The sequence below is a fragment of the Vidua chalybeata genome, chromosome 12 (assembly GCF_026979565.1).
Source record: "Vidua chalybeata isolate OUT-0048 chromosome 12, bVidCha1 merged haplotype, whole genome shotgun sequence".
NCBI lineage: Eukaryota > Metazoa > Chordata > Aves > Passeriformes > Viduidae > Vidua > Vidua chalybeata.
Genome location: NC_071541.1, coordinates 18,174,904 through 18,201,354, shown reverse-complemented (window position 1 = coordinate 18,201,354; position 26,451 = coordinate 18,174,904). Strand labels below are relative to the sequence as shown.

Below are 26,451 nucleotides of genomic sequence, written 5' to 3'. Positions count from 1 at the left end.
TGTTTACCTGGCTTCATCTAAGCCAAGTATCTGGAGTTTGGTTCACATTCATTTCAGGCTCAAGGTTAAAGACTCACAACCTCTTTTTATTTCACTCTCTCCTGCTGAACCCTTTTGTCCAATGTTCTCTAGCCCTCTGGGAAAACAAACACATTTAATATTCAGACAGTAGAGAGTAGGGCACTGCAACAGCAAATAAATTCAATACTGAAAGGTCAGTAAGGTGATTAGTATAAAATTGTAAACAAGAGGTCAATTTTGCAAAGAGATGCCAACTCTTAGGTGTAAGTGAGACTATTCTAGGTCAAGACTAAACTGTAAAAAGGTAAAGGAGTTTGGTTAAGGACTATTGCACATGGAAAGCTTTGAAATAGAAAACATCTTCAGTATATTGGGATTTCTTTTTGAATCACCCCAGTTTTAGGTGAGGAAAATCAGATTAGGTCTCCACAGGAGATGTTGCATGAATTGGGGTCACCTGTAAATGTTGGGCCTCCTATGTTCTGGGGACTAGGATGCAGAAGTTGAGCAAATTCAAATATAAAGTTAAAAAACATGTATAAAATTTAGAAATTCTAGTTCTCTACTTTAACAAGTGAAACAGATGCATAACATTATCTGTGCTGCTCTCTTCCCACATAAAGATGCAGCAAATCCTGCAAGGGCTGCTCAAAATTCAAACCATGGGCAGCAAGGAAAGCAGAGCACCCGCACAGGCCTGGTTCTCCTTCCACAAAAGGGCTGAATTCCACTGTATTTTAGAGCAAAAGAGCAGAGCCCTGTGCAGGGCTTCCACTTTCCACAGCAGGATCACTGCAAAATTATGGAGTTGGACATTTTTGCATCAGATTTAAATAAATCACACAAGCCTTTAAAAGAACCTGTTTGTGCTTTAGGATCTAACCCTTCCTGCCATGGCACGTCTCCACTTGAGGGCTTGAGTTTATATTTAGGCTCTAAATCTGCTTAATTATCCTTCAGGGAGGAGATCCAGGAGTTGATTTTGACTTTTTGCATATCCCAGGAGGGTTTTGTCAAACCTTGGTTACAGCCAGTGGGAAGTCCTAGGCTTTAGTATGGAACCCCAGTCTCTGGTTCAATGGTGCAACTTTTAGAAACATAATTTTAGCTGTGGGTTTGATTTAAGTTCTGCTTGTTCCATTTCCTCCTGTGATGGTTAAACCTTCCTGTATAGAAATTGCCCACTGGGCTTGGTCTGTGATGTGAATGTAGATCGATTCTGAGCAGCAATCTTTGCCTCAACATTTATTAAAATTGATGATTTCTTTAAAAGAAATTAGTTCCCATTTTAAATCATGAAAAAAATTCCACCCAAGCAAGACTTTAGCTCAAGTTTTAGCTCTGAATTCTGAATTATTTCCTTCATAGAAAATTAAATCTGTAAGAACTATAGAAGCTCTTAATACACAACAGCTTGCAAACAGTTCAATGGACTCTTTAAGATGAGCTCTTGGGAAATGGGCTGTGAGAGCCACTGGAGTTGAGCTTGCTGAGTGCCTCACGTGGGTGTGAGACAGTTTGCAGATGCTCGTGGCCTCGTGCCAGTCCACAGCAAAGCCGTGGGTGACAGCTCCACCTGTACCTGACACTTCCTGCCCTCGTGCCACCCCCAGCAAACGCTGAATGTTCTACACAGGACACGTTCTTGGCACATCTCAGAAACCACAACCACTCTTTAATTAAAAGGGGAATGGGAAAGGTTCTCTTGCCGTGCAAGTGAAGCCCCAGTTCTGGAGGCTGTGGCCCCTCCAAGTGAGGCAGAGCACAAATCCAACCTTAAGGGTGCTGTGCTCTGCTCTTGCAGGAAGAACTTCTTAAAAACCAACCAAAAATCAACCAGACAGAAAAATAAGCCAAAAAAACCTTCCAAGATCTGTATGATGGACAAATGCCTCTGAGAGCATTTTGTGATTGATTGATGAGGTTTTAACTGCTGCTATAAAATTTGGAGTTGTGACTCTGTGTTTTCTCCTGTCTCACCATACAAGTGGGTTATTTGAGGCCACTGTTGCTGGGGTTCATGAAGTAAAAAGTTTCAAGTGATTGCTTTAAATATTCACTTCTAAAAACCACTGACAAGACAGTTCTCATCAGAACCAAGAAAAAGGACCTCTGGGAGGTCTCTTTTCCTGGGGTTTTGTTTAGTTTGTTTGTTGTTTCCCCAGTGCTCCCCAAACTTAAAAATTAGAATATTTTCTGAAAGAAAGGAGTGATTTTTTTCAGGGACCTGCAGTTCCTGACTGATACCACTTGGGAAGAGTATGAGCTCCATATGAGAATGAGAGGAAGAGCAAGTACAGAGGAATATTAAATGTGTGTCTTTCTTGGAAATTCTGCAACTGTGTTCTTTTGCAGGGGTTACCTATTGCTAATGCAAACATCTGAGAACCAGGAATACACAGAGAAGGATAAAGACTTGTTTACTTTGTGTACAGTTAGATATTCTCACCCTCTACCTAACTAAAAAATCTAGTGGTAAAAGCTTTAGTCACATACTCAATTTTAAGCACAAGATAATTTTTGGTGTTACTAATTCTGAGCTTCAAAAGGAGACAAGGATGCTGCACTGCCCCAAGGTTCTGGGGTATTTTTCCCTCCAAATAAAACATAGAAAGAAATGCATATAAAACACAAATCCACCAGAGGTTGTACCTGAACCCACCCTTAACTCTGCAGTGCCAGAGCTTTCAAATGATGGAAGTTTGTGTCTGTAAATTTGTGTCTGAGAAGATCTGACACCACCTTGTTTAACTTCCCCACATTTTCATTTTCAGTAGCTTAAAGGTTTGCATATTAAACAGGTGCACATATTTAGTGTGCATTTAAATGAATTCCATAATTTTATCAGAATATACAAAATGCCAGGTTTTCATTTGCAGGAATTTTTGCTCTGTTTAAAGCTGCAATGTCTTTCAAAAGAGATCAGAGACTCACAGACCTCGCTGTTACCCATTAATGGTGACATCCAGAAATTTGTCATTTGTAATCACAAATCACACACTGATGGCTCACTAGGGAAACTTTAGTATTGTACTAAATATTCCCTTGTACAAACTGCTTTTAATTAAGGGATCCCACAACTCTGAATGGGCCATATTTGTAAATAGCTGTTAATTACAGGTAATTACTTGCTGACCTGTTTCACAAACCACTCTAGGGCTGCATGCATTCCACAGGCAGACTTCTCTTTAAGCAAGCATAAAGCTTGGAATTAAACATGAATTTGCCCAAAAGGGCTAGAAAAAATAGTCCATTAAAAAAAAATCCAAAATGTTACTATAAACCTGCAGGAGACATCTCACAGATTGGCAAGGTGTCACAATAAACTTTATATTAAAAAGCAACACAATTTGTAAAGAGCTTCATGAATGCTCTGTTTAATTAGACTATCATATCAATAGAGCATCATGTGATTCCTATTTTTTTAATTAAGTATTTATTGATATCAGACCCTCTCCATTCTGGGCTCCCAAAATGACTCCTGAAATATTCCAATTGTTGCAACATCCTGAGCAAGTTTCAAGAACTAGACCCTGTTTTCCTTCCTAGACTGTCAAGGTTTTCCCTTTATACTACCCATAATACATTTACATATATTTTTAACAATCCTGAAGACTGGGAAAGGCTTCAAAATCAGAAGTACAATTATCCCATTATTCCCTTCCACCCCACAGGAAGAAAAAAATGGGATTTCAGCCATTCTGAGCAGCTCAGAGGAAAGCAGCCAGCCCTGTGTGCCCACACACATTTTAAGCACAGAGCTGGAGAGCAGCCCTAGGTGAGCATTTTGCAACAGGGATTTCCTCAAAAAGTGCCAGTTCACAAAAATATCTCCCATTTCTATGAAATTTGGATTAGGAAAGGTTTTCCAGGTTCTAGAATATGAGCAACCCGCTGTAAATACCCCATTGAAAAATAAAAACCATGGGGGTTTTACTAGATGGGGTTTTTCACTGCCATTCATAAATGGGTGTCTTTGTATGAATAAATCAAAACTTTCCCTAAGTGTTATAACTTTTGATTTACTACCAGCAGACATTCTGCTGTGGCAATAAAACACCAACAGTCCAGAATAACTGCTTTAAAATATCAATCTCTAATTGCCCCCTGCCCTAGAGATCCTTATCTCTGGGAATTTTAACAAATCAATGACCCGGCTTTTATTTTACTGAAGAAACGTGGCTATAACCACGAGGAGCTCTGGACACCTGTTTTATTTCTCCAAATGAAACATGACAAAGGCTGGAGCAGATTCTGCTTTCTCCTATTAATTAACTTCAGCCCATAAACGAGTGAGGCCCTTGTCAAGCAAGACACAATAACATCCAATTCTTGTTGCTTTGCTGCAGTGGAGAGTAGAGAGGGAAGATAAATTGTCTATTTAAATTTTATTAGATCTTTCCTCCTAGAGTGCTGGCTACAGCATATTAAGGAAACATTTACCACAGCACAAGCTGCTCCCAGTTTCCTGCTCAAATGGAGAAATTCTATCCCAGGCAATCATTCCCTGGATGAAAAGCTGCTTTGGGATTTTGGGGTTTTGCGCCCTGCTCAGTGTGGAAATGAGGGAACCTGGGCTCAGGAACCCCCATGACTTCACTTCCCCTGATATTGCTGCTGCCCTGGAATAGTTGGGGCTGTTGAGGTGAAAGTTCTCAGGCCAAACTTCCTAAGACAAAAATAGGAAAATACAGAAAATTCTCCAAGAAGCAACTGCCAAATTGGGAACCTAAATAGCTTTAGCAAAAATGAAGTTTCTCCTTTAAATCCAACAAAACTTCTGGTGCTATGCTCTGCTCTTGCATGAAAACACTTTAAAAACCAACCAACCAATCAACTAAACATGAAAAAAGCAAAAATACCCTTCAGAGATCTGTCTGATGGACAAATACTTCTGAGACTATTTGTGATTGTTTGATAAGATTTTAATTGCTGCTATTAAAGTCATGTCTGAATGTTTGGTGTGCAAATACTGTGAGGGTTTGCACTCAAACAGAATGGAAAGGTCAAGCTTCCTTTTTCCTGCAGGAGTTCTGGAATTTTACCCCCTCTTCTTCTCTGCCTTTTCCCTGTCTGCCTTCCCTTTCTCTGTTGGCCAGGCAGATAAGAGCAGCTTCTTCTGTATTTGGCCAACTACTAAAACTTGTATAAGGAATATACCCAATTATCTTCTGAAGTGTGTGACAGGCTTGTAAGCTGAGTTCTACACATTTAAATGTTCTTTTAATGCTGTAATAAAAATAGTTACTCACAGTCCTGAATAAATAAAAATCTAGAAACAGAGTCAGATCTTTCTGAGCAACTGGCATTTTTCACAGCCCTTCCTTATCAGCTGCCTCAAAGATTTTTCATTCACTTCAGTACTTCTTCAGGAGATATTTCCCATCTAAAACCAAACTGTGTCAGGATATTAGGATTCAGAAATCTGTTTCTTCTAAAAAAATGTGTTACCACACTGATTTTGTTGTTTCAACACTGTCCTTTAACTTGTCTAGGTCCCTCCTGCTTCAATGCTTACCTGCATTGAATTGCATTACCTGCCAGTGAATTTAGAGATGATAAATCTACATCTAAATATGACAGAGATAATAAATCTAAATAAGATAGAGAGAATAAATCTAAATCTAAATAACACAGAGGTAATAAATCTAAAACAAAATAAGATAGAGAGAATAAACTTAAAGAAGTCTTTCATCTTTCATATAAAGTTTAAGCCTGGCATCATAAACTAGATTCCCTGTTTCTTGTTGCTTCATTTCCATGTCTTTCCTGGACAAGTTGGTGGAATGGTCTGATATCTGAAAAGCTCTAGAATCATTAGAAGTCTGTATTTTAGAAGCAGTAGAAAATAAAACCTGAAAAGGGAAAGAAAAGCTGACAGAGAGCCCTCAAATGAAATTAAAATCTCCTCACAATAAAAAATGACCCTAAATTCCTGTCCTTGCTGTGAGTTAGCAAAGAGACAAAGAGAGAACAACTCCTGGGGAGCATCTACTGTACACAAAGTAATCATGTCCCGGGGTTTGGAGCTGATTAAAGGGGGAGCAGAGGCTGGGGAGGGGCAGAGGAGCTGAGTCTGGAGCGACTCTGGCTAAGTTGGCATCTCTGAGGGTCGGGTGCAGTAAGAATTCACACTCACGCCCAGCCGCAGCAGCAGAGGTGCTGGTAGGAGAGGAAAGAGCATTGGATAACGATACGTGACTAGGGCTAGAAATATTGGTTACATCCTGGGTCTGGCTTGTGACGGAGGACTGTCTCCTGAGAGCCCCCTGAAAGGAAGTGCCACTCTTGAAAGTATTGACTACTTCGATCTGTAACGGAGGAAAGAACGAGACAAGTTGCTTAAAGTATGGATACAGTTGCATAACTGACAGGAATAATCATGAAAAACAACAAATCAACCGTGCACGCGCTTCTACTCCAGCTGGAATCAAGGTGCCCCTTCTCAGTGTTTTTAGAAATGATTCAAATTTTCTGTCTGGATAAAGTGAGGTAGCTCCGTAGGAGGCAGTGGAGCTGCATCACTTTAAACAAGTAGAAGATTTGAAATAGCAGGTTTTTTTTTTTTAATTTAAACCATTTTATTTAGAGGTAAATAAAATCAGCTGGAACACCTGATGTAACTAATCTCCAGTCTTTTTTTCCTACTGAGATTCAAATTATGCTGTTATGTCTCTCCAGGGGGAGAAAAGTTCAGTCACTCAATTGGAATTTGCGGGATGGGGTTGGGGATGACACTCAACCAAAACAGAAAAACTTTAAAATTCAATATATGACTCTATTTTGTCAACAAACCCAGGGTTGTCAGTAAACTAGTTTGATAAAATAATTCTTCCACTATTTTAGCCAACCTTTTCTGTAATGAAAATTTGTATAAATTTAGCACAGTGATAAAGAATGTCTGGGGTTTGTAACTGGAGATTAAAAAGTATTAATATTTTATCTTTACACAGAGCACTTAAAAGCACCCAGAAAAATGATGTGGAACTGGATTGATTATTACAGCAAACAACATGACAATCTTCTACTTATTTTCACATGCCTGCTGTATTCCCTGTTTGACAGATCCATCCTGGGCACCTTCCTTTTACTCCCCACCACAGAGGATGAGTTCAAAACAGAGCTGAGTATTTCAAGGCGTCCTTTGGCACCAGTATAAACCCATAAAAAGCAGGCTCTGGGTACAGAGGGAAAGCCAGGGATTGGCAGGAGTAAATCCCACAAATGCCTACAGCCCAAAATGTCCTCTGTGTTGCATTGGTGCCACCACAACAGACTAAGCAGCGGATTATCCACGGGAGGAATTCACCCAAATACTCGTTTGAAGTAACCCACTGTTACCAGACCATGCAACCCACATTTCTGGAGATCTCCAGTCTAGAAAGAGGTAAATTGCTGGCATTTTTATCAATTTAAACAGCACAAATCTTGGTGCAAACTCTCCTAAATTTTCCAAGTGGAAAGCGCTAGAATGAATTTATGATTTTCTGCTGTGGTCAGACTTAGGAATAAACCAATTTGTAGGGCTGCATCTTTAATAATATGGATGTTTTCCCTCCCTTAATCTTGTCTTTGGCCATCACTGTTTATTTTCCTGCATGTTTTTATAGGAATAATCGACCACAGCCAGCTGGAAAAGGGATCCCAGGTTACTGCTGTGCAATTATCACAGTGAATTTTCCTCCACAAAGCCCAAGCAGCTGGTTTGCTCTGTCTGAGCCCTGGTACCATTTCTCTGTGCACACCCAGGGCTGGCCAGTGTTCAGCAGTCCCCACAACGTTGGAGAGCTTTGGTTTTGGCAGCAGAATTACATGTCCAGTGCAAATCTCACAGTGAATCTAAGGCAAATCACAGTAAATAAAATGTGAGGTGAGTTTGCACGTGGGGTAGGGGACCAGGGGGATCGTCAGCTCAGGCTCATGGAAACACCACATGGCTCAAACCACTGGTGAAGTGACACATTAAATACTCACCTGAAATGCTCTACAAAAGTAGAATTAAATACAGATCGTGGGTTCTCAGGGTCTAACCCAGGTGACAGAGCACTCTTCAAAAGAGACCATTCAAAAAAGACTCTCACTGAGGGCATGAAATGAGTACTTCTGTGATAAACCCCGAGATGTGCAAAAGCCTTCCTGGCAAACTGAAAGCCTTTGGTACAAGAGTGAAAAGATGAGGGAAGATCTGTATTTAATGGTTTCTTCAGAGAAGAAGAATTACAGCCATGTAATTTGCTTTTCTCCTGAAGAAATGAACTCCAGCTGTTCATGGATATAATTCCTGGTGGGAAGATGACAGCCTCCCCAGAATCCTAAAAGCTGAACATTCAGGGCTGTGCTTTGCCTGAAGCCAAGAAAGAAGAGAAGAACTTGGCCCAAAAGTTTGTCTTCTCCAAGCAGAAAATAACAAAGAAGAAAACAGCTCACGGAAATAAACAGTGCATTTTGAATTAAGGTGGAACCTTTTAATGACAAAGGAATGCATTTATTTAGAACAATTTGAGCTGCTAAAAAGGAGAAAGGAAATAAAAATTCATAAGTTAAAAAAAATTCCAACACGATATAGGATGCAATCATGTTTTGATTATAGGCCTTCAGGTAGAGAAAAAATACTGTCCTACATTTGAAGCTTATCCATAAGGTCGGCATTTTTCACACCTGTCTGATTTTTCTCTGTGTTCTATATTCTAGAAGATCCATTCTTTAGGTGTGCACAGCAAATAAGAATATCAGTGATTACCAATTAGAAAAAAAATTTAAAAATCTGATAGTAGCAGAACAGTCCGGGCAGAACAGATACTTCTTCCTGATTTTTAACACAGAACAGATTTTCAGAAGCATTTCTGTTGTCATTTATGTGAGTAGAACCCAGGTCTCATTCCCCTAATCTCTAAGCAGGACATAAATTTAAAAATTAAAAAAAAAAAAAAAAAAAAACAAACCTAAAAAAAAGCCACCTTTCTATAAGAAATAAAAAAAGTTTCCATTCCACTTACATGGGGCTACCACGATGTTTTCTATATTAAAAGCTACATGGAAACCATAAAATGAGGTGCTGGCTTTTTATCCAACTTCAGAACCTCTTGCCAGGAGTGACTTTCACTGCTGGAAGGTTTGAATTGGTTCAAAAGAAAAGTTTTTATGTTTCTCACATGAAAAATGAAGCGTGAAAAATGCAGTCCAGCACCTCTGTGTGGTTTTTTAGCATCTGAAGAGGAACACTCTTTAAGTAGCAGTTACCATGTCACCTGTATTTTTTTTCAGCTTTTCCTTTTATTCTCAGAACATTCCAGGCAGTTACTTCCCACCTGAGGCAGATAAAGCAAACTGAATTCAGGATGAATGAAGCAGAAGAGGAAAGAATCAGGCCAGGGGTGTAAAATTCTGACAAACACGAGAAGTTTTTGAATCCCCTCACTTCAGAACATTTCCATTCTCAAATGTGAGGGAACTGGAGAAGCTTTCGATCTACAATTAAAAGAGGTGACATGTGGGGGTTCTTTTCTGTTTTTTTTTTCTCAGATTATGCAGTTTGGCCTGAAGGTGAGCTTGATGAACTTCCCAAAGGCTGTTAGACCTGCCAAGAGGGTGTGATCAGTCTTGTCTTCCTTCAGAATGAAGAATTTGTGAGAACGGCAACAAAAACTTAGGGGAAAATGCGGAAAACTGTTGGAAAGTCCTGTCTCTGCAATTTCAGACCCCTTTTAGATCCTCCTCAAACTTGCATCTCTAAGCCATTTGTGAAGCTTCACCCCTGAGTGGTCATCTGAGAGAGCTTTCCAGGAAGGAAACATTTCCATTCAGAGAAGGGGAGCACACATCCATCCAGAGATTCCCTATTGAATATTTACCAGAGATTCCCTATTGAATATTTATCAGAGATTCCCTCTTGTATATCTATCAGAGATTCCCTAATGTATATTTATCAGACAACAAAAGATCTAAATGAACAAAAGGAGGCCAAAAAGAGCATCAGAAGTCGATAGCCAGTCTCCAGCCTAGTTATGTGCATCTTTCACACACCTTTCTTTCAAGTAAATTTATGTGTGTTTTTTATAGAAACAGAAAAATCCCAGTGGAAATCCCTCCTCTGGTGCCTTGGGTTGAAGCCTCTGTTTGAGAGAGGATGTAGCCAAAAAAGTCTCATTAACACTGCAAAATTTCCTTAAGTGACTGCGTTGTCAGCTTGGATGGGTTGAAACGGGAGCACTCCAGGGAAGGTGTGCTGGTTGTCTGAAAACAGCACCCAGCCTGTTGTAGGTCCTTTGTTTCAGCAGTGAAGGCTTTGCTGGGAGCTGGGGCCACCTGTCCAAGAGTGACTGGAGAGAAAATGAAGGCAAATAGTCCAGTTTACAGCACAAGTGTGGGAAATGCTGTTGTTAGGATTGAATGACCAATCTGGTCCTGAGCCCAGAGTTTCATCCTGATCTGCCATCCTCAGAGATGTAAAATGAGGGGATGCTCTGCCTTCTTCTTCCACATCTCCAGGAGTGCATTAGACAGCAGAGGATTCCTGCAAATCCTCCCAGGGATCCTAAAGGTATCCCAAACCTTTCCAGGAGCTCTTCTTTTGCTGGCCTCTTGAGAAATGTGTTATAAAGGAATGAATCCACCTGAATGGGCCCCACACACAGCTTAGGGGTCAAATTTGACCTAAGTCCATCACTCTCCACTGCACACCTGGGCACTGCTTTGCAATCTGTTGGCCCATCTTCTTTTTTCTTTTTTTTTTTTTTTTTTTTTTTTTTTCATTCCACAGATGTGAAATGGATGCAAAAAAAATCAAAGTCATTGAGTAAATAAAATGAGAAGAAAAATCACGGAGGTCTCTTAGCAGAGAGGAGGGAGACATCCTACTAGAGGTGCTTCTACAACTAAGAGCAGAAAGGAAACCAAGGTGGATGTTAGCAAAGAGACATAATTAATGTTCATTTGGGTTTAAGTAGTGGAAAAGAATCATTTCTCTGTGAATTAAGTGGTCAAAGAGATGCAGAACTAAAAGCTACCTCTCAGACTAGAAAGAGAACTGGAAGGATGTCATTTGCTTTGTGTTGCTCGAAGTTGTTTACACTCACCCCAACCAGAAAGACATCCTGACAGAAGTGCCAACAGGCAACACTCCTCCTACAGCCACCAGGGAGAAAAGAGTGCACATTTAGAGGTCATCTTTCCCTGAAGGTCACCAGTACCTGGGTACCTGTTTGTCACTACTGAAATTTGAATTTTCTCTAGTGATGAGTGCTCCTGACTCAATGGAGTCAAGACACACAAGCTCAGAGCTGAAGATCCGTATTTAATCACTTACCACAGAACCCCGGGAATTCCCCAGCTCTTAATCTCTCTACATTTTATGCTCTGCAGATGCAGCCAAGAGACCGCACTGCCCTAATTTGACTTCTTTCCATCATTTTTTTATTAAATTCATGGCTGCATCTTCCCCCTCCCAAAAAAAAGTATCAATTTGTAGATGTGAAAAAGCAGAATGTGCTGTTTATCTTGGATGAAGACAAAACCCCCAAATCTTCTGAGACAAAAATGTTCTTTAGAAGACTCTTTCAAGGAAAATAGATCTTTTTCTTCATTATTCACCTCTTTTTCTTGTCAGGCTCATGTAAAACACGCACATCTGATGTGGTGATATCTGCTCTCTGCTGCAAGCTGGCAGAAATACTTGATCTTAGAAAGATCAAGCAGAGCACACCTGAGTGCAATGAAACACTTCACTGCAATGGAAAAGGCAAAATACTTCACATTATTTTCTTCAGCACTCCAGGACAAATTTCACAGCTCCTTAACCTGCACTATATATAGCACCATGATTCAGTGCAAAGGTCTGGTATATTAAAAAATGCCGTGGATTTTTGTGTTTGGCAAAAGTTGGGGAAAGATATTTCTCAGGAATCGTTCCTAATAGCCAACTCTTACACCTCAATATTTAATGGCTGCTTAATTCCTACTAAAATCCAGAACCACATTTTTCATTACCTAATAGGAAAGGAAATCAATCCCTTTTAATCGTGATCGATGTGTGGCAGTGCCAGAACTGAACAGATTTATTTTTTTAATCAAATTGTACATCATACTTCAGACTCAATTTCAATTATTCTGTTAGTGCAGCAATGGCAGCAACAAGGTTTTTTTTTTTTTTTTTTTAGCAAATCAGGCAATACATTTTAGAAAGCTTTCATAATATTCTGCGAGCTGACATTGGCCAAGCAGCACAATTTTATGAGCTGTCATCACTCTAGGAGAAAAAGAACATCCAGTCACGGTATTCCCAAATCACAGATCCCTGGTTTTGCATTTGATCATGTAATATCTTTTCAGTTTGTCTCTTCAGCTGCACACACCCCCTTTGCTCAGTTCCCCTTTTTTGTTTTTCATGTTTTTCCTTCGGGAGCAATTAACCAGTGCCATCCTCCACACACACAGCCACTCCGTGGCTTTCCTGTTAACGTTAGCTCGCCTTGATCTCACATTAATCATTTCTTTGGGTGTTTCCAGACCTTGTGGGCATTTATTTTTAGCATACCTGGGTTTGGATTCTGTTGAGCCCTCGGAACCAGAGGATTTGTCCACGTCGGAGTTCTCTCTCTGCATGATCTATTTCTTCAACATCTTCATTGAGCTCTTCCTCAGGGACCTCCTCCTTCTCAGTGAGCCTCCCTGCCTCCTTTAAAAACTTTAGCCTACTTGTTGGGATGGTTGCAATGACCTAAAATTATAAAAAAGTACTGAAAACATAAGCCTCATTCAAGAGCAACAGTATAGCAATCTGCTAGTTACAGAAGAGCAATCATATTTTAGTGAGGTCTATAAAGGAGAGCTAAGCCTGTTCCTAACAGCACTTTGCACTTGGACAACTCCATTTTAGTCCCAAAAATATTTAATTTATTGTGTAAACAACTAGCATGACTTGCACCACCAAACCACAGTGTGGAGCAGGTTCAAGGCTGGGCAAAGTCTTATCAATTAAACAAATAGAAGGTAAAACAAGATGGAAATATTTCAATGTAATGATGTAAAGAAAACTTAAGCAGATTGATAGCTCTGCAATTAGAGTTTGGTTATTTGCAATAACTTGTGGTAATAGGAGGTGAAAACTCATTGTATCTCATGCTGATAAATCTTCTCACACTCCCTTGGTTCATGGATTCAGGTTCCCTTTGTTCCAGCAGATGGGATGCTTTTCTGGCATTTATCAAAATTGAGTTTTCTGAAAGGTGTGCATCTGGTTGTTGGATTTCTCATAGGGCTGTCTCTCACTCTGTCCTTACCATCAGTAAATTCTGATTAACTTAACCCCTCTTCTTATTCTCTTTGCTCACCCAAGTGGTCCTTGGAAGTAACTAATACAGGAGCATAATCTTTTAAAATTGTAGATACTGCAGCTGGACAATTATTTTAAATCCATTTCAGTGTTACCCTGTTGGGCAGTCATTTTCTCTTTGTTCTGATTCCTTGCATAAAACCAGGAGCCAATCATGGCAATTTAAACAAGACATTACCTGGAACACACTGAATGCTTAAAGCAAATCTCCTGCAAAGCAAATTTTTAAACCCACTTAGCAAAAAACTGCTGCAATTTTCTTTTTTGTCTTCTTTTCAGCAGTGAGCAACCACAACAGTAGAGCTCAGATGTATGAAAAATGAAGAGAGAACCGAGACAGCTGCCAGAAAATTGGTGAGGAGAGCTTTGGAAAACTGGAATGGGTGCAGTGAAGACACATGGAAAGGTTCTGGATATTTTCAGGGTGAAAGCAAACCTCTGAGTTTGCTGAGGGTCTCCTTGAGCTTCACAATCCACAAGGCCAGTTTTATTATAATGTTTTAAAGACAGATTGAAAAAAAAAAACCAAAAAAACCAAAATAACAAAATAACCAAACCAAACCCAGCTTCTACACTACCATAAAACCTCTTTAAAGGGGGGTTGAAAAACAAGATCCAAACCTGGAAAATGAATGGTGTGGCATGAGCAAAGACAGAAGAGGAGAGAAAAAGAAAGGGGAAATGCTCATCAATTAAATACTTACTGAAAGTCCTTCAGCCTCCCAACTTTCAAACTACAATGCCAGCACTCTACAGAGAGAAACTACTGCAAACTCTGGGATCTGATGAAAATGATGGTGATAAAGGATTTTTAAGCCAATATTAATAAAAATAACTCTATTGGGTCAGGACTGTGTTTGACACAGCAGCACCTCAGCCAAGCTGATGAGACTCTGCTCTAATTCTTTTCTTAAGGTGTTTACATGGCTCTTTTATTATTCATTTATTTTCTGTATCTGCCAACACCCACCCAGTTCAGGACACAGACTCAATAGATGCAGGTTAAAGAACTAAATATTATTCCCAGAAAAATGATCACAGTTTTAATAAGTGATCAATAAGTCTGGGAATGGGATATGAAATACTTCAGAAAGTCTTGGTTTTCAGAAGAGATGGGAGCTGTCAGAAAACTGTCTCTCCAAGCACCTCAAATTGACTTGCTGGAAACTTCTCCTTAAATTCCTTTCAGAAGTGCCTGCTTTGACACCAAAACTTGGAAATCTTGATTGCCTTTCATGGCTCACAAGAACAGCAGGTTCAGCACGTGGATTAAAAAAAAAATAAAAATAACAAATTTGTTTTGTGCTGAATTAGAAAGAGTCACAGCAGCAGAGAAAAGGCTGAGACAGAAGAGAAGCATCACTGCTAAAGGAAAAGAATTCTCTCTCACTGAAGAGCTCCATGAAGAAAGGCCTGCCACAGACTGTAAATATGGACACAATTGATTTGCTTTAGCATCCTATTTTCTCTTCTGGTCACTAAATACTGACCACAAGACAGATATTTTTCCCCTCTGTATTTGCTTTCTTCTCAGTGCTAAAACTGTGGAGGTGTTCCAATACCAGTTTTAACTTAATGTCTAAGGTCTCACAATAAAGTGAGGGGCAAGTAAAGTGAAAAAAAATTGCTGACATTAGTATTAGTTCTTGGTGGTTATGTAATAACCATGGATAACAAAATTTAGAAGCCAAAAAGTTTGATCAAAGGCTGTGGGAAATTTTCACAGCTGAATGAAGCAGTTTGGATTCTTTTCCCCCTCCCTGTTTGACTTCCCCTTTCTCCAAAAGTTGGTATCTTTTCCAAACAGAAGGGGGAAAAAAGCCAATAAATCTTTCCTTTTTGAGATTATCAAACTGATTTTAGGTCTTCCTCCTGCAAGGCTTTAAGTCAAATCTCAACCTCAAGTAATAATTACAGCAGAATCATCTAATAGTGGTGGTTCTCAGCCAGATATGCATTAAAAGCTGTTCTGATTCTGAGCTTTTTCTAAGGAAAACTGAGGTCAAACTGTCAAAAAAGGTGATTTTTTTTTCCCAGAAGAGAACAAATAATCAGAACTGAAAGTAAGCATTTATTCACTACAATTCCAGTAGAACCACAGCAGAATTCAATTGCAGTGGGCAATTTCTCGACTCTTCATAGAGGCAAACTGTGGATCTACAAATCTTTTTAACATCTGAGAGAAAAAAATGTAACTTCACATTTTCTTTACTGCACCAGGTGGCAACAACTTAAATACCCTGTTAGTGCATTCAGAGGTGAAAAAATATTATTATTATGAACTTTGCAACCTGTGTTTGCACATAAAAGAACAATGTAGAATGTTAATACTGATTGTGTGTGTGTATATCACTTCCAGAGAGTTAATCCCAATTTATTTAATATCATCTCATTGACATTTGTTTCTTCATCAATACATAATTCTATATTAGCCTATGATGAAAGAGGATATGGCAGAAATTGAAAAGCACATGTTAATTTAACTGCCATTTTCTACAGCTATTAAGGGCAAAATTTTTTTGGTTTTTGAACTCCCTTTTCCATCCTGCACACCCAGAATTAGGTGAATGGAGAATCACTGCAGAAATATTTTAAAGGCATTGGAATTTTTCCTATGGCAGTAGCCAGAATGACAATTTCAGCAAGGGAATGAGCTGGTTGACCTAGAACTGGAACTCATTTGCCATATCCTACAGGAGGAATTTCATTCCAGGGAAGGTCACAGTGCATTTGCCTTTGCTGCATTTTTTTGTGACTAAAAGACTGAAGTTGTGACTCAACATCTTTCACAAAAAAGCCTAAGTGAAGATGGCCCTGGTGATAGCACACCCTGCTAGAAAGATTTGAAAATTAACAAAAAGCCGCAAAGGAACAGAGGGATAAATCATCCTTACTAATAAATCTCTCCTTGAAGCTCTCAGAGAGCACCTTGAGTTTCAGTGAGGGCTGCACTGGGCACTGAGAGAGGAAATCAGAGGAATATCAACAATATCACACCTTTGAATGTGCAGCTTCCTGAATGCTTACCTGACCCCACACCAGCTCTCCTAATCCAATAAATACACACCACATCCACTGGTCCAGCTGCAGGGGAGAACAGCTGAATGGTTTTCCTCCAAACTGGACAATTACTATCTACAAAGAGAAGCACGGAGGAAAAAGGGTCAATTTTTGAGGGGAAAAACGCAACAAAACAAAAACAAACACAGCCAGACCAAAAAAAAAAAAAAAAAAAAAAAAGAAAAATCAAAAAAACAACCAACCAAAAAAAAAAAAAAAAAACAAAACCAAAACCAAAAAACCCAAAAAAAAAAAAAAAAAAAAAAAAAAAAAACTGCAAAATTTTGGTCCCAAAAAAACCCCATCAAACCTCACAAACTTTTGCATCCCCAATTAAAAGTGAGAAAAAAGAAATAGCAGTTCAGACTGAAGTTCCTCAACCTCATATTTAACAGCGGTCGGATACGAATGGTCAGGAAAAAAGAGAACAGGACAGTCCCCATGTGCTCTCCCAGCTCCTGCTTTATTGACCCTGATCCAGTTCATTTTGGAATGTCCAGTGCAAGAGAGGCTTTTCCCTCTGAGTAACATTTTATTGTGCATTTCCAGATGTGCATCATGGAGAGACAGAGGGTACAGAAAACTCTAGATCTGTTGGAGGAAGGTGGTGGGAGAACCCCACACCTTCAGCAGGATAACAACACACAGTCTGAGCAGACTGAGAAGGTTTTGCTAGCTGAAAATCAGATATTATTGATATTTCTTGTTAATATTGCTGCTGCAAAATCAGAGACCTGAAATTGCATCCAGAGATTTAAATTGTCCAAGTTTTAAACTCATGATTTTGAATTAGATGTTAAAGACCATCGCTGTGAAGTTCTGCTCCTATCACTGCTGCCCTTCCTCCAATATTCAGTTTATTGAGAAATTTCCCTTTTCAAATCACTGTAGCCCAAGCTCAAACTGCTCTTTCCTCCTCCCAGGAGAAAGGTGCCAATGCTGAGCTGCCACTGCAGAGCTGAGCAATAATGGCAAGATAAAAACAGATTTCTAAATGATAATATCAAATAGTATCAAGTACAGGATGGATGCCAGCAAAAGAATGGATGCAGGAGCAGAAGGGGGAATTCTTACAGAAGAAAAATTTGGGAAAAATATGTATTACTGTGATCATGTTCACTTGTGATGGGGCAGCAAACTCAGGAGAGGAACATGAGGAATCACAGTCCAGGGGCATCATTGCTGGGAATACTGAGCAGCACTGAGCAGTGACATTGAACAGAAGAACAGTTCAGCATCAGCTGTTTGAAGGTATATTTGTCTTTTCAAGGAGTAATAAATAATTGTAAAATAGTAAAAATTGTAAAAAAGTTGTTATGCTATTAAACAATTTCTTCTTTAAAAACCAGTTACAGTATCAATGATGGCTGTTATTATTGTACATGCTAAGTTTAATTTAAGAATTAACCCAGTTATAAGGATCAAAATTTCTGTTTTATTAGTATGGCTACATAACATTTTCTATTATTAACACTTGTATTATTGGGAAAATACATGAGTGCTTTACTATTAAATGGGCCTCCTGCAGCACTTAGATTTAAAATCAAAGAAAAAAAGGAAAACACAGAGAAGAACAGCAATTTTGTGTTTTATTTTTTTGAGTGGATTTGTGATGATTTGAGTGATGATTTGAGTGGATTTGTGATGAACAGCAACCGATTCTTGCCCAGAGCTTTACCTGAATGGCGAATGTGCCCAGGACAATGGTGCAGAAAATGGGGTTTCTGAAGATGCCGTCGAAGACGTTCCTCTCGCCGTGGATCTTGCGGGCGTTGATCTCGTTGAAGAGCTGCATCATGACAAAGGTGTTGAAGATGATGGTGTAGTGCTCGGAAGGAGGAGAGTGAAGAGGGGCGTTCCTCCCACTGTCAATCTTAAACATTTTCTCACCTAGGTGTAAGACAAAAATAAAAGTTTCCTCCAGAATGAATCAAACTGGTTTATATTCCCCGGGTTTTCTTCAGCCTGTTGCCTTCTCTGCTCTGCTTTTTCTAGATAAAACTTTTCTTGGACCAATGAGCAAAACACATCTCAACTGAGCAAGAAGCTGTTAAATGCTGACTTTTATCTAACAGTACCTAACTCCTATCTAACAACACCTACACAATGTTGTCAGTCCTACTCTTACCTACCCAAGTAGGAATTACTCTGAGCACTCAATTCTTTCAGGTGTAACAAAATCTTAAGGTCATTGCCAGAGTGTTTGAATTTTCTACAGTGGTTAGAAGCCACTCCTCTTCATCAGGTTTTACCCATTTGCTAATCCAGTAACCTCTGCCACGCACTGAAGGATATCAATCACAAAAAACACAAGCATTCCTGGTATTAAAGAGATGTGGGGTTGGGCAGCAGCAGGTACTGCTGTTTAGTTTGATATTTTGGCTTTCACTCATAGATCTGACCAATCAAAAAGCAAGATACGACCTAAGATGAGTAACTAAAAATGTGGTGAGCCTTGAAAAAATAAAATTAAGATTTTTTTTTTTTAATACCACAGTCTGACAGGACCAGACAGTGAACTCTGGATTTCTGATGTCTCAAAGACATTTATTTTTTGTATGTTCAAACACAATGTATTTCTAAAAATAAAAATGACAAAAAACTTGATGAACTGGTCTCTGAAGAAACTTCCTACAAAAGAATTGACCAAAGTAGAAATAATTCTCATTAATTTGAAATTTAATTATGGAGGCACTGAGTTTTGCACATCATGTCACTGCAAAGCTGAGTCTCATGGAGCTTCGAAAGGAAATTATTATTTCCAAGGCTTATCAGAAAATTGTTTGGGATGTGTCCTTCAAAGTATGCAGGATTTTTCCAAAGACACACAGGAGCAATTAGAATAGGGGGGGAAAGCCTGGTTTGCTTTTCATCTGGCTCAGTATAAAGTATTTTAAACCATAAAATTCATCAAAACGCCATTCTAACTCTCCATAAAATTCACAGAAGTTCTTGTTCCGAGATGCATATCACATGAATTATGAAGAGTTTTTTCATCTGTTTTAGAGAACCTGAAATTCCAATTACCTAATGCAGACATTCTCAAAATTCCCTGTAAATCTAACAATGTTAGCGATCACCTCTCTTCAGAAACCTGGCAATTCTTTTGGTTTAATTCCATTGTGAACAGATCATTGCCTCCTCTGAGCATCCCAAATAAGCTGCCAGATGGCCATAAAGTGGACAAGGCTTTCACAATGGAGCACAAAAACCTCCTAAAATTCATAAAATTCATAAATTCACATTTGCAGCTTCTCTAGAAGTCTGTGTATAATGGAAAAAAAAAAAAAAAAAGAAAGACAACACATGTGATTTAACAGTGACTACAAAGTGACAAGAAGACAATACCCAGCTGAAAAAAAATCATCTGTCCTTTGAGAGGGTTCAGCTATTATTGTGGAGCAACAGAATCTATTATTAGCTCCTACTATTCCCTGCAGCAAGAAACATTTCTCCTCCTTCCCTCTCCTCTCCAAAATACAACCTATAAAAAGCATCCATTGCCAGCAAGGCCTGAAGAAGAATCCAGTAATCCAATAAATTAGACTTTTTGCCCCCTTTTAATATCCATTCCAGAAATTAAATGTCAAAGCAGGGTGTTATTTGTATCACTTAACACTGATTACTTACTTTCTATACCACTTAAGATCAACATTATTTCTGGACTGTGGACAACATTTTGCTCTTGGTAAAATGGATCTTGATTTTTATTGTTGTTTGATTTGCAGAGTTTTTTAAATTTATTTTTAAGTCCCTGCTCACCACAACAAGCCTCACAATGAAATCTCAGTACAGAAGCAGCAGGGTGGACACTCCTATTACAGCAAAACCTTCTCTGCTGCATTTGGATACAAACTTTTGCCAAAGCCCAAACCTGTATTTCACGAGGGGAAAAAAGCTCAATGAGGCCATTCCCAAGGGTACAATACATGGAAAGTGACTACAAGATGCCATCTGCTGTGCTTCCCATCCCATCAACCAGGATTCACAGAATTCACAGAATCACCAGGTTGGAAGAGACCTTCAAGATCATCGAGTCCAACCCAGCCCCAACACCTCAGCTAAACCCTGGCACCCAGTGCCACATCCAGTCTTTTTTAAACACATCCAGGGATGGTGACTCCACCACCACACTGGGTAGGCCATTCCAGAACTTTATCACTCTTTCTGTGCAAATCTTTTTCCTAAGATCCAAGAAGAAGTTTAAGGACAACAAAGGCAGGCAATAAGCGCGCATTAATTCGTTACATTTAAAGCATTTTGACACTTCAGCCGCACAACCCAGCTGCTCATGAGCTGAGCAGAGTCTGGGCGAGCTTCTCACCGACAAAGAGCAGGGTGAAGATGAGGGTGAGCTGGTAGACGGCGTGGCCCAGGATGTTCTTCATCATGGTGCGGGAGATGAGCGGCTTGTTGCGGCCGTAGGGTTTGCGCAGCAGCAGCGCCTCGGTCGGCGGCTCCGTGGCCAGCGCCAGCGAGGCAAACGTGTCCATGATCAGGTTGACCCACAGCATCTGCACGGCCTTCAGGGGAGAGTCCTGAGGGGAAAAATCAGGGAGGTTTGTATTGCACAGGAAAAGCCTGCCTGGGGGCTCATTTTTCCCACGGGACTCAGAAATCCCCGCACTGAGGACTCTTCTTCTGTTTTGGGACCCTTCATCCGTTCCTTCTGCAGGACCAGGAGCACAATGATCTGAGCAGAGAGAAATTATCTCCCTGCAGGCATTTAATCAGCACCATTTGCAGCCACAAAATTCATACCAAGCATGACAGTAACTCCTTCCAGCACCTATTGCAATGCTCTCCGTTCCTTCGTGCATCATGCTTGAATTTTCAGCTGAAATTATTAGATATTACTAGAGAATCCAAGTTTCTCTCTTGGAAGAAAAATTATATTGAAACAGATTATAAAGTAACATTTCCTTTATACTAAAACCTACCTGTCTTTTTTTTTTTTTTTCTTCAGAGATAGCTTGAAATTATAAAAAAATTATGGAACAATTACAGTGACATCTTGATACATTACACTTAAAGAAGATCTTTAACAGTAGTGACATAACAAAAAAAAACAAAATCTGAAACTTATTAAACTATATCAAATGTGCAAAAGCAAGACAACCTATTATTTTCATAGTAAAAGGAAAGCATATTTGGCACTATGGAAATGGAATGAAAACCCCAAATACTGGTGGTTTGATGCAGGCTGTGGTTTCAGAAGCAGCTCTCCAGTCACTAGAAGGAGCTCTTTCCTCACACAATCCCATAAAGTCTGTGGTCATAATACAGGGAGGACTTTAGGTCATGTTTAAAAACCCCAAAATTAACTAAATAAAGCAAAGTTACACAGATCTCAGGAGGATGCTGGACAACTGCTGGAAGTTTTGATGTGTAACTCACTGGGGCAGCTGTGAGGAGAGAGAAATGTTTCAAGGAGCCAGGGGAGGAAAAACAAAAAAACTCAAACTCCCGTGCCTTTAGACTCCGTATAAAACAGGCAGCGTTAGCAAGGTCTGCTTCCTGTTCCAAACAGACCATTTTTATGAGGGGAAAAAAGAATCAACAAAGTAATAAGGCATCAACATGACAAATTTCATCATGAAATTGAGTTACTCTGTTGTGTAAAAGCTGGGAGAGGGAGCACTATTTTTATGTATTTCATTACCATGGTGCTGCAGCAACAACACAAAAACAATGTAGAGGACAGGACACAAACCAAAGCAAAGCCAACAAAACTCCCTGAGAACTCTGCCCATTTCTCCAAAGGGTTAAATGTTCATTTTTAATGAAATACCATAAAAGAACATGCATTCAGTATCCCAAGGACTGATAGAAAACAAGGGTAAGTGCTTTGGTCTCCTGAGCATCTGGTTTAGATTCCAACTCTCCCTTGAGGTAAAATATTATTTCCCCTTAAAAACACATTTTTAACACATTTACACAGATTTTGATGCATTCCATTTATTAAAAAAAACTTTTGGCTTATTCAAAAGGATGGAGAAAAGCAACCTCCTGTTTCTCCTCCAGTCTCACAGGTTGGGTTCATCACGGCAAGGAGGACAATTAGCATTAATAGATCCTTGACCTCTTGGTTATGGGTTGCATTAACTGGGCTTATCTGGAGAGCTCAGCTCACTCATTTGAAATGCAGAAAGAGGAAATGTCTTTGTCTTTAGACAATGCTAAAAAACTGAAGGTGATCCCAAACTTCTTCATCCCAAATTGAGACTTCATTCATTTTTATAACATTAATAGCTCCCACAAAGAAAGCACTTGCAGTAAAAAGCAGTTTGTGGCTGGGGCTCACAGACTCTTGATGGGACACAGGTAAAAAGGAAAATATCTTTTCTGCTGAACAATTTTCCTTATCACGTTTTTGCCTGTCTCATTAATAAGTTTGAGCAACCTTCTCTGCTTTGATCTGTTACAAAAACTCCATTTCCACTTCACGCACTGAATTCTCCGTCAATAAAACCAAATTTCCCTGTTACATTTAACAGATCGAGTCAGAGATTCAGGTGTCTATCAGAGCCTGCCATATTCCCAGCAGAACAGAAAAGGCAGGGTATTTCAGTCTCTAAATCACACAACTGTAATTGGCAGTCATCAGTTTTGGCAACAACATGTTCTCACCATTTCACACTGCCAATCACCTTGGGTGGCTGTGGTGCCCCTAATAATTATCTATTATTGGCAGTGCTACACTGCTCAGTGGAGTGTGAGAGCTCATTCGAGGCTGAAGCCAAAACATTAAATACACATTAGTCTGGGCAGGCAGTGGAATGAAATTTCCACTGTAACTCTAGCTGATTTCTGATTAGTTGGTGGAAACTGAGGAAAATACATATCAGCTGAGGAGCTTAGGCTTCCACTGCAGATTTTAGTCACTTATGCAAGTGGGATGCAAATCAACCTTCTTTTCTTTGTGTTTTAGCCACTAACTGACTGGCCAATAATTCTTAATTCCCTCTCTGAAAACTTTGGGGATGTGAACCACCCAAAGTCCCCACTTATTCATCAAATTCCTCTCACTTGACCTTGGAATAGGTTAGCCTTGGCCCAGAGGTAAAAGGAAAATGTCCCTTAAATCAAGTGATGTTACACTTCATCTTGGAAACACTTAAAAGTACAAATCGCCAAAGGCTGGAAATAAACTACAAATCTTTTGTGACATGCAGAGCCTCACAAATTTTAGAGCTTGTTACTTTTGATTTAGATGACAAGCTACAAGGGAACAAAAAGGTATTTTCACTCTTACCTCTTTACTCCCGTTTGCCACAGAACACATGCAGGGATTCATAAAAATGAGCATTTCTGGGAGTTACTTTTCTATACATTAATGCAAAAAAAAGTCCCTGTGCTGCTAGATCACACTGTCTGCTAATTGTATGGAAGTGGCATCCTCAATTCCATTCCCATGCCTTGCCAAAACAAAGCTAAACAGTACAGACTTTGATTTTATATTACAGCTTTTTCAAGTTTGCCAGTGCTATTATTTTAGAATTTGCCAAGTACAGTTCTGCAGTAAAACATTATAACCACGTAAATTACTCCCTTTTACATGTAAGTATAGATCATCTTCATTTTTTTTGAGCAAGATCTGTAAAAACAATCAGTGATTCATGCAGCAGTTCATTGCTACAGTGCCTTTTAATTAACATTTAATTTTCCAAACATAATGTCCTATGGAGTCACTGTTTTCAGCTCCTAATGTCTGTTAAAACAAAAAGTCTCTCTCAAAGCACAAGAATAATAATTTGAATGTAAAATGTTAAAACACAGTCTTTGTCTTCCCTTTCTTCAGTGCAACCCTTTTGAAGAGTTACAATTGCCTCAACAGTTGGAGCCACAGACAGAACCTGGCACGGAGAGAAACCCGCTTGCTTCGTGGCTCCAGTAAAAAACTGTTTCCATTTGACTGAGCTGCATTTTAAAATCTTCATTTTGTTCATAGCCAGATCGCTCTGGACAGATCCAAACGTAATGAGCTGATATCCTCTGGGTGCTGTGTGTTTTTTGGGGACGGGGAGCGGGGTGAACCCATACAGGGCTCTATAGGACACCCAGAGATGTGGAGCAGTGACTCACTGCAAGCACAAAACTCACAAGAATCGTAGGCAGAGCTCCAAAGAACCACCCTCACTGCATCAATCAGGGGCTCTGCAAAACTGTTATTCAGAGAGTGAAGTCAGAATATAAAAGTTTGTAGCTCATAAATCCCCTGGAAAAACAAACGGTGGGTTTAAGCTGAGGCAGTGGCTGCAGAAGAGAAAGGACAATTCTACATAAACTGGTCAAGACCACCACACCCTGACCACACTAAAAGTGTGCAGTGGGCACCACAGGGAAGACAGCAAGAGGGAACTGCATTAGATTAATTAAAAATAAGGTGAATGAGCCCAGCTCAGCTGCACTGAGCCACACAAACCTCTCTGGGAGTTACCAGAGGTGTGAACCCCTGTGGGATCTGTGCACACACAGACACAGAGCTAAAGCCACCCCTGCACCCCAGACTGAGGGCTCCTGTGGCAGCTTCCCACCAGAGACTTCTCCAAGCTCTGCTGTCCTGGATGACCCAGATCTCAGAGCGCCTTACGTAATTACAGACTCACAACACAGAAGTTCATTATTAGCTGAAAATTCAGATCTTGTGGCTCATAGATTGAGCAGCTGTAAACTGAAACAGGGCCCTGTGTAAGTGAGATCCCTTGGAGGGGTGGTTGTGGCAGCAGCTGTGCTAAGCTTGTCAGCAGGTGACACTGGATCTGTAATTCTTATGCTGCTTAGAATATGGTTGCTGTCACCTTAACATGACTTCGTGCTGGGAGCCAGGGGAGACAAGAGAAACAACTATTTCCATTGGCCCTGTGCATAACAAGTTCTTTGACAGCCCACTGTTTGTCCTGCATAAGCTTTATCTGGCACTGGAGCAGTACAGAGACATTTTGTACACATCACTATCCACTGAAACAGCAAACCAGGACAAAACAGAAATTGTAGATATGACAGATATTCTCTAATAGCAGCATCTTCTTGAAACAGGCATTGGGTAGATGAAAAATAAAATTATATTGGCTTAAAATTAACAGAATTAAACTAAACAGCAGTTCCCTGAAGTGGAATTGGCAAGGACCCTCACTTCATTAATCTACTTAGGGAAAAAAGCAGCAGATTATTAAAATGGCCACTAATGGTCCCAGGTTCTGCCTAATGTTTTTCTTAAGCTTCTCCATGGGCCTCCCAAGGTGCCCTGGACCAAACAAATCATCTCCTGCATGGGCAATGCACTCTCTGGGTGCCCCTTGGAGGGTTGGCTTCACTCCCACCACACTCACTCAGTCATTAATTAATTCATTAATACAGAATTGCAGTGCTTTCACTTGGAGGCCTGCAGGGAGATGACCACATTCTCATATTTACATGTACACCAGAGCAATTGCAGGATCAAGACTGAATAAAATTAAGCCCATTAAGTTTCAAAGCACAAGCCAAGTGTTAAAAAAAGATTAGTCCAAGCAAAGATTTTATTATCTTTGTACTTCCTTTAAGCACAAACCAAAAAGAGCAGGTGAGTGTGCTGGTTCCAAACTGCAGAACAGATAACCTGAGAGGTGGCATGAGGAAGAACAGAACAAATGTTATTACCTACAGAGAGTTTTTCTCATTCTAGATACAAAATGTCACCAAAAGAATGGCCTGTGTAATGTTCATTAACCTGAATCTTAATGATGGACTGAAATTATATTCTGTGTGTCAGAGAAAGCCAAACTGACCACCTAAATCAAAGGAAAACTCAGTCCGGTGTGGACTTTGTTCATGTTCAATTTGAAGGTCACAGGAAGCTGTGTTGCCTTTTGGAAATTATAGATTTAAGCTCTGTTCGTTTGTTTGCTTGTTAAGGACTAAAACATTTCAGTCAAAATCCTTCAGTCAGACCTGTGCACAGTTCTGCAGATTTGGATGTACATGTGTGCACCTAGACTGTTGTAGGCAAGATTTTTTTGGGAGAGTCCTGCACTTTGTGCTGGAGCTATTTTCATAGC

At 39.8% G+C, this 26,451-nt stretch overlaps 1 protein-coding gene across 5 annotated transcripts in view; it reads right to left on the bottom strand.

Moving 5' to 3' along the window:
• The window catches only part of ATP2B2 (ATPase plasma membrane Ca2+ transporting 2), a 397,314-nt gene that overhangs the window by 7,910 nt on the left and 362,953 nt on the right, over positions 1-26,451 (bottom strand). For 3 of the 5 annotated variants that reach the window (XM_053953502.1, XM_053953503.1, XM_053953506.1), the window contains 4 exons: positions 20,736-20,949; positions 18,090-18,301; positions 16,379-16,486; positions 12,554-12,736 (listed from right to left, as the gene is read on the bottom strand). In XM_053953502.1, coding sequence (XP_053809477.1) covers positions 12,554-12,736; positions 16,379-16,486; positions 18,090-18,301; positions 20,736-20,949 — 717 coding nt within the window. Of the gene's footprint in view, positions 1-80; positions 137-6,160; positions 6,333-12,553; positions 12,737-16,378; positions 16,487-18,089; positions 18,302-20,735; positions 20,950-26,451 lie in introns of all 5 variants that reach the window. The other 2 variants (XM_053953505.1, XM_053953504.1) reach the window with 2 other exon arrangements.